Source organism: Megascapheus bottae, chromosome 25 (genome assembly GCF_031878675.1).
Source record: "Megascapheus bottae isolate mThoBot1 chromosome 25, mThoBot2.hap1, whole genome shotgun sequence".
Lineage (NCBI taxonomy): Eukaryota > Metazoa > Chordata > Mammalia > Rodentia > Geomyidae > Megascapheus > Megascapheus bottae.
The window spans coordinates 25,634,994-25,643,907 of record NC_143533.1 but is presented as its reverse complement, the minus strand read 5'-3'; the positions used below and the strand labels follow the sequence as shown (position 1 = coordinate 25,643,907).

The 8,914-nt window shown below is 49.3% G+C and overlaps 1 protein-coding gene across 1 annotated transcript in view; it reads right to left on the bottom strand.

Annotated features, from left to right (window-relative positions):
- Positions 1-4,476: 4,476 nt before the first annotated feature.
- Grem1 (gremlin 1, DAN family BMP antagonist) overlaps positions 4,477-8,914 on the bottom strand; it is a 10,312-nt gene continuing 5,874 nt past the window's right edge. The window contains exon 2 of the mRNA XM_090357779.1: positions 4,477-5,032. Within this exon, the coding sequence (XP_090213905.1) occupies positions 4,477-5,031 (555 nt within the window). The 5' untranslated portion in view covers position 5,032. The remainder of the gene's footprint in view (positions 5,033-8,914) is intronic.

Below are 8,914 nucleotides of genomic sequence, written 5' to 3'. Positions count from 1 at the left end.
AGTCACTGTTAATAAGGAATGGATATTTGCATTTTTTTGTTTTGTCTTTTTACTACTATCTTCACATATATTTTGTTTATTTTTATGTGCTTTGATTTCCTCTCATTTTCTCAGATAACTTCTATAGATCTTTATTTAGAATAAATGAATGCGTTTATCTATAATAAATATCTATAGTGGTTATTTCATTGTGGTTAACTTGTCCTTAATGTTGAATCCTCTATAATTTATTAATCATTTTGAACTGACAAAAACCTAAGTTCGCCGGGAGTTTGGCCTAGTGGTAGAGTGCTTGCCTAGCATCATAAAGACCCGGGTTCGATTCCTTGGTACCACATGCATAGAAAAAAGCTGGAAGTGGTGCTGAGGCTCAAGTGTTAGAGCTCTAGCCTTGAGAAAGTCCAAGGATAGAGCTCAGGCCCTGAGCTCAAGCCCAGGACTGGCAAAAAAAAAAAAAAATGGGCCAGGAGTTTGGCCTAGTGGTTAAAGTGCTTGCCTAGCATGCATGAAAACCGGGGTTCGATTCCTTGGTACCACATGCATAGAAAAAAGCTGGAAGTGGTGCTGAGGCTCAAGTGGTAGAGCTCTAGCCTTGAGAAAGTCTAAGGAGAGTGCTCAGGCCCTGAGCTCAAACCCAGGACTGGCAAAAAAAAAAACCAAAAAACCTAAGTTCAACTGCAGAACTCTTATACTATAAAACTCATATATTATGAAACTCTTACACTGCAAAACTCTTACACTTTAATACCTTCCTGTGCCCTAATTGGTGTTATTGTTGTCATATATATTATAACATATCTTTTGTTTTTAATTTTTGTGCTGTTTATCTTTTAATTACTGCACTAGATTTCAGTCAGGATAATTACAGAGCTATTATATTTATTTTCAGTTTACTATTGATTGAACCTGAAGAAATCTAGCCTTTAAAGGGCCTGTAAAGAGACCTTCGAGACCCATGGCTAACACCAGCGAAAGTCATTCTTTTTACCTACATCCCTGAGGTGCCTCGAACATTTGTGACTATGTCTAGGAAAAGGATTTAGCAGTTCATAGACAGCTGAACCACTGTCATCATTGCAAAGCACTTCCTTCTCCTGAATGCAAAGTCTTTTTATTTCTGTTTTGCACCCTGACATAAAGCTAAGTCCATTTCTGCCCTGCTCCTGTCCTTAGGCTCTGTCACAAGGCTCTAGCTCTTCCTTATAGCTGTGCTATGGGGAAAAGGCTGGCATTTTCAGTTGCATCCCAACTTCCCCTATTCTAGGACCACATTCTCTGAGCTGCCCTGCCACAATTACACAGGATCTGAAGCTCTTGGTGGAAGGAATAAATCCTCTTGATACACCAGGACATGTTAGTGACTTGTGTCCTCCCCCTCTGTGACAGGTGCATCCCTGGCCCACACAAGCACATTTGAAAAGAAGAGGTTTAATTTATTGGTTGCTCTTTGGCAAAGATTACACAGAACATTATTGGGGTAAAAATAAAATTCTAGTTACAGATCAATAAAACTTTAAGCCAGATTAGATTTCATGAGACTTAATGATGCCTCTCACCCTCAGTCATCCTATATAACCTCTGTTGTTTTAGAATGCTAAAAGAAGCCATAATATCTTATGTATGTGATATTAAATGTCTTGAGGAATGGCTAATCCATACAGCTGCTTTCACTTGTAGGCAGCAACTGGTCATTTAGAAATGTTCTTCTGTCCATACACTTTTCATTCCAGGGTAAACTGTCCATCGTGATCTGCTTGTACACATGTCACGTAAGTCCTTCAGGATAACACTCAAAGTCTTTTTTTAATATTGCTTCAGAAATGGAGACCTTTAAGCAGCATTCAGTTTAAAAAGATGGAAGCTCAGGCGTGACTCTAAGGTACCCTCATATGTGTTAAGGTTGTGTTGCCCTCAGACCTGGTCAACAAAACCTGCACTAGCTTCTTCATTGCCCAACTCCAAGGAAGTCACAGAAAGAACACGTGCTCGAAGTCACAGTCACAATGACCAAAGGATTTGAATTAATAATTATATTAAATAACCATAACTCTCTGCTTACATTCCACACAGTGGAAATTATCCTTTTCCTCCAGATTTTTCACTAATAAATTTTAACTTTGAAGAACTAAAGTAACAAAAAACAACTTACAGATTTTCAGGATGTGTTTTTTCTCTGTGTTTTAATGCCAAACAACAAAGTCTACATCCTAAAATTCATATTTAGTGTTAGGCATTAGTTTAAGATTAGGTAAGATCAAGATTGCAAGTGTCTTGCCATAAAATACTCTACTTGAATAATGAAATATATATATATATATATCATTACATCATTGGTGACTCCAGTAAAATAAGTAACAGATATGGCATTTTCAGTAATTGTTGAATGACAGACTTGTGCTAGCCTTAATATAGGCACATTTTAAAAACAAAAAAAGCAGATGTTTGACTTCTTTGGCTAGCGCTGTGCTTTTAGGGTATTTGTGCTGCTGATTATTCCAGAGAAGTTAATTTTGAAGAAATTCTCTTTACTTGAGCAGGTCCGATTTACATGCAAGCCTGTGGTCTACAACGAAAGCGGGATGCAGCCCACTGCATTCGTTAGATTCTAACCAAATCGCATGCTTGTGGCAGAACTGAAGCAACAGAGAAATTCAATGCTGGCTCTTCCTGAATGTCATCTTTCTTCTCTGGGGTGACTCTACACTTCCAGCCTCTCCCCCTTTCTTTTCCTCTCTCCCGCCCTCACAGGTCATTCGTGTGTTTAAATAAACTCGTCCTGGGTTCCACAGCTGGATGAAGGAGGTTTAGGGCAGGCAGACGGTGTAGACAAAGCACACAGTGGACACACACCTTCACCTAGAATCATCAGTAGCAACAATTGCAGTTTTAAGAACAGACCCAACATTTTGAATGATCAAGAGAAACTGTTTAGTTGTTGGATGTGAGAGCACTAGACCAACACACAACAATAAAAGAAAACCTTAATAATAGTATTAATAATGGTAAAAGCAGCTTCTTTCACTGCAGTGGCCCTGATGGGTGACTGAACCCCGTGTCTGCCAAGTCTGTCTTCCACATGTCACCTGACCAGGCAGGTGAGCCTGAGAAGATGGAGGCCCAGAGGATCCCTGCATGTGGAGTGAGTCTCAGGAGGACAGCCGAGCCAAATCTGGAGCATGGTCAGGTTCGTGGCACCCTGCCCGCTGGCTGTTGGGGAAACTCTAAGCACTGTGACAGCCCACGCTGGCGTGGAGGGCAGGGCCCCCGGGGCACACGGGATTGGGTGAGGCCACATGGGTCTCCCTGCTACAGGGTGGCTGTCCACAAGCTCTTCTGCTTTCTTCACGGGAGCCCCCTAAAGAGGAGACCTCATCCCCGCCCCGTCCCCCGCCTGGGGAGCTCCCTGCTCCCTGGCCCAGTCCCCCAGCCGTGGCTATCACCAACCCAGGACAGACTTAGAGCCACAATGGAGCAGGAACTCAAGCGTCTCAGACTCTTGGACCTGTCAGCACAGGCAAACTTCCACCACGCAAGGCTGTTGCCCTCGGGAGCACCGTCATGACTGCTGACGGAGCAGGGGGCAGGGGAAAAGGCTGTCGGGCTCAGCTTGGGTGGGCTTCGTTTCCCTGTGGTGGCAGGTTCTCGAGGGTCTTTTTTGTTCTGCTCAGTGTTGAAATGTGGAGGTAATACTACAGTTTTGTGATGGGTACTAGTCTCACAGTGATAGCCAAGGTCAGTGATTCTTGGGGACCTTATTCCCTATCTGGTCACCTGTGTTCTCTCAAAATAGCTGGAGAAACCTTGCACCAAAGCACGGGCCCCCTTCAAGTCTGCTCACGGTCCCTTTCTTACATTCTGTCTGTCTGTCCTGGGTCACACCAGCGTTCCCAGGATCTAGAGGTCCTTTACCACTTCCGCGGTCATTTAGAGACCTTGGCCGGCCTGAGAGAAGGCTGGACTAGGGGCTGAAGCTGGGGTGTGGATGGAAGGAGGGGAGCAAGCCTGCAGTGACCCCTTAGCCTGGGACGGGAGAGAGGAGCAGGCGAGAGGTGACAGGAGGAGAGGAGCAAGCGCGTAGCGACAGGAGAAGGGACACGTGTGGTGACACCGTAGCCCTGAAGCAGGTCTCTGGCCCTTGGAGTTGCCTCTTCCAGTAACATCCATTCCCAAGTGACACTCGAGCCCCAGGCGGGGAGCAGAAAGGCCAAGGCAGAGCCACGCACAGCCCTGGCCCTGGAGCTGCAGTCGGGTGCTGTGAGCCCTCAGGCCGTCCTTTTTTAGAGCCAGGGACAGCAGGAGGCCCCGTGTCACAGACGCTCCCTCTGGTGCCCGGAAACACCACCACGGGAGTCGTGTGTGCTCGCGCGGGCGTGCGGGCGCTGGCCGGGGGGGGGGGCAGCTGCTGGCCCCTCTGGCCGCCAGGGCTGAGCCAGGGAAGAGGGGGGTAGCCTGGGCTGGCTCGGGGCCCGGCCAGGCCTAATCCAGGTCGATGGAGATGCAGCGGCACTGCTTCACACGCGTGACCCTCTTCTTCCTGGTGGGCGGCTGCAGCTGCGGGCAGCTGAGCGTGACCACCATGGTGGTGAACCGCCTGGGCTTGCAGAAGGAGCAGGACTGGAAGGAGCCCTCCTCCTTGCGGACGTGCCGGGGGATGTAGAAGGAGTTGCACTGGCCGTAGCAGAAGCGGTTGACGATGGTGCGGCTGGCACAGCCTTCCTCGTGCACCGTCTGCTTCAGCGGCTGCGTTTTGCACCAGTCACGCTTCAGGTATTTGCGCTCGGTCACGTGCAGGGCCTCCTGGCTGGACTCCAGGACCTCCTCCCCGGGCATGGCTGTGCCCCGCCCTTGGCCCCGACCTCGGCTCCTGGAGCCCGGCTGCTGGGCCAGCTGAGTCTGCTCCGAGTCGTTGTGCTGGGCCTTGTCGGGGGGCGGGATGGCCCCCTGAGACCCCTTCTTCTTCCCCTCCGCAGCCGGCAGCAGGGTCCCCCAGAGAAGGAGCAGCAGTCCCACAGTGTAGACGGCACGGCTCATGCTGGAGGAGAGGGAGACACAGACACCGTGAGCACGGTGGGCAGGTGGAGGACAGGCGCTGTCCCGTTACACGAGGGGGCCACGGCCCCAGCCCGGCCCCCGGAACCCTCCTGGCCTCACACACCCGGTACGTCCTAGGAAATGGTGGCAACCATACAACAGGTGTCCGCAGATGTCTATATGAATGTCGGGGGCATCTTGACTATGTAATAACAAACAGTTCATTCTTCTGGGTGGAACTGGACTTAGCTGTAAGTCCTCAAGGGCAGAGGCAACACCATGGCTTCAACATGTAAATATACATAAAGAGAAATAGGGTAATCCTCTGGAGAGCACAAACAGAAGAATGGCAGAGCACAGCAGACCAGAGAAAGGAGGGCTCTAATCGTGTTTATGGAGAAGGGCAGATGAAAAGGAGGAAGGGGAGCAGGAAGAGGAGCCGAACGTTCTTTTAAAGGAGTGCTCAGTAGAGATGCATGGGACACCTGGCCTCTCCGGCAGCCAGTTCCTCAGGCTTGGGGGCCAGTGTCCAGGGCAGCTGTCGCTTAAGGACAAAGGCACCGGGCACCCACAGGCCTTCATGGATGGTCCCTGGCCAGCCAAGGCCCACCAGCCCCAAGGCTGAGGCCCACCTAAGATCATTGGATATTACACTTAAAACAGCCCTAAGTGGCGCCATCTTTCCAGCCTTACCCCCGGGCTGGGGCAGGTTTGGCTCTAACGTGGACGGCGTTGACGGTTGGCACCTGCTCCAGCTCCACGACCCCTGGCTGTTGCCAGTTTGTGTTACGCTGTTCTTTGAACTGGGCTATTTTTTAGTTGCCCGAGGAACAAATAATTTCTTTGTCATTATTTAAAAGTCTAGTTATAAAGGGTACTGAGCATCTCCAGAGACCGGGGCGACTTGAGCTGTGGCCACTCCGCCTCCTGGGAGACACCATGTGAATCCAAGAAGCATTCGCAAGTTTCTAGTCTTTCTCTAATCGAGGGTCAGGCTCTACAACACAACTCATTCATTGACCGGTTCAAAGGAGGGGGCTCGTGGCAGCCCTAGAGCCACATCTTCCTCTGCACCTCTGCTCTACCACTGGGCTACGTCCCCTGCCCTGTCCTTCCTGGGTTCAAATGCCTCCTCTAGAGCCAGCAGCAACCCTCTCATGTCTGACCCTGACTACAACAAAACCCATGCGGCCTGCCGAGCTCCCTAGCCCATGTTTTGTTTTGTTCCCAACTTCTACCTGGTCCTTTGAGGATTCTGATTGAGGCCACTGGACTCTATGGCAACAGTAAAGCAGTCAACTCAGGACCAGTCAACTGTGGTTTCCAGGTTTAATGTAGACAAACTTCCCGTTCCGAAGGGAGTGCGTGTACCCTGTGAGCCACGGGCTCTGGAGTGACAGACAGGCTTGTTTCTCTTTAAAGAAAAGCTTCTCGTGATAAGATTGACGTCCCGGGGAAACTAAAATGGCTCTTCATTTTTAAGAGGCTGCTTTAAAAACTACCCTTAGTGCTGGGAGGATTTTGGCACTAAACAGAGAAAACTAAAAATCCACCTCAAGAATGTTAACCAGCAGAGACTTTCGCCCCTTAGGGAACCGCGCTGCTCTGTCTGGTCTATCAGGGGTATTCTACCTGAGGAAGAATCTCTCTGCAGCCAGGACTCTGGAGAGCAGTCCTCACAGCTCTTCCCCGCTCCGCGAGCATCGTGGTGACCCGGTGAGGGAGACCCTGCTCCCACCAGGCAGCCTGCACTTTGTAAATGCCATCAGTGTACAGGAGATCCAGATGGAGGTTTTCCGCATACACACGAGCAAGGGCCGTGCAATCCAACAACACACTCCGGATGCAGCCTCTACAAATGATCGCCGTGTCCAGCCGCTAGCCACGCTGGTAGTGATTTCCAGTTCTGAAGTGGCTGGCTTTCATCCTTCAGGTTGGCCAGCATGCGTCCTGGCACCCAACCAACATCTCTCTCCCTCGGCTCTCCCTGCTTTGGTCCACACCTTACCTCAACCTCTCAATGCATTTCTGCCCAAGCAACATGGCCCTAGTTTCATGGCACGTTTTCTCTACAATTGCTCTCTACCTGCGGTTTCGCTCCACCCCACCCCGCTCTTGGCAGTGTCCGTTTATCCCAAAGGACACATGCCTATATTCTGGGTCGTGTGCTCCTCCTCCTTCCCTCCAGGAGGGAACACCTACAGGCAAGGTAAGCCACTGGCCCCTCCTCGCCATGCACAGGTCAGGCGCGCGGACAGCCCTGTCTTCACGGCTCGGAGACTGCCTTCTGCAGATCAGGAGCACGAGCGGTCGTGCGTGATGGCTATTTCTTTGGGAAAGCTTGGGCGAGCCTCTCTCAACACTTCCTGAGCCAAACAACTGGCTCCAATTGTCAGCTGAACGGAGTTAGAATTGAGTTAGAATGACAGTACCCGAACTTCCGGCTCCATCTTCCTGTTACCGAGTTTTAGACACACATTCAGCAGACATGACATCAAACCATTCTGCCAGCATAAAACATGACTGAATTGATTGCAGACATGCTACATTCAAGCTGGGTTTTATATAGCAGTCCATTCCTTTTTTTTTTTTTTCAGGACTAGATCTCTGGGAAATTCAAAGATTTATTTTCCATTTGAACTTTAATGAAAATAATAATAAACTTTTTTAAATTAAGTAGAGAATTCCTTAGAGGAAGGTTGATTATTTTCCTCAGAAAAGTCAAGGAGGTAAGAATTACAGATTGGCACACCAGTCAATGAAATCTCATTCCCTACATGTTGAAAATGTCCTCAATAACCTTCCCAATTCCTAAAACCGGGCAGCTAGATCAGGCTGAGCTCAGAACGGCACAGGCCGGGGAGACCGCGTTGGCTCCACATTTATCGTTAGGTGTCTTTCAGTGGATTACGGGTTGTGTGCAGGTCTTGAGGTCAACAGGAAACGAGTCAGAAAGCAGAGCATCGAAGGTGCACGGAGCAGCTCTGGGCAGGGACAGCCTGGCGCGGGCTGTGTGCTGTGGAGAGGGATGGACTCATTCTGTCCAGGAGCTCTGTCACCTTCCTGTTTCTAGGAGCCTGCGTCCAAGGGGAAGGAAATTCTCCAGCTCTAAGAGCTAGGCTGGCAACCATTGGCTGATGAGGGGTTCCCCGGAGAAGGTGTATCAGCTCTCCTCTCTCTCTCCTCCCTCCTCCCCTCCCCTTCCTCCTCCCCTCTCCTTCCTCCTCCTCTCCCTCTCCTCTCCTCTCCTTCCCAGCAAAGGTCTCCTGGCCACCTTTTACTCCAGAACATACCCTACCCCGCAAGCGTTTCTCGGGAGTCTATCCTGGCAGGACCTTTCCTCGCACTACATCACTTTTATTACTTGACCGCTCGGGCCGAGGTCATGGACGGCGCTGGCGTCGTTGGAGGTGGGGACGCCCAGGCCCCTAGACGGCTCGTGTCACTGGAGACCACTTTAGTCAGCCTGGACTCCCTACAGATCCTGCCTGCAAAACTCGCTCAACATGAACTCTTAGGAAAATAGAAAACCCGAAATTACAAAGTTTACAAAAGAGTAATTCTTACAATCACCTGAGGTTAAGCATAACAGACACACACACACACACTCACACACACACACACATACAAACACATACACATACACATACATACACATACATACATACACACATACACATACATACACACATATACATACACACATACACACACATATACACACATACATACACACATACACATACACACATACACACACACATACACACATACACACATATACATACACACATATACACACACATATACACACATATACACACACACATACATACAAACACATACACATACACATACATACACATACATACATACACACACA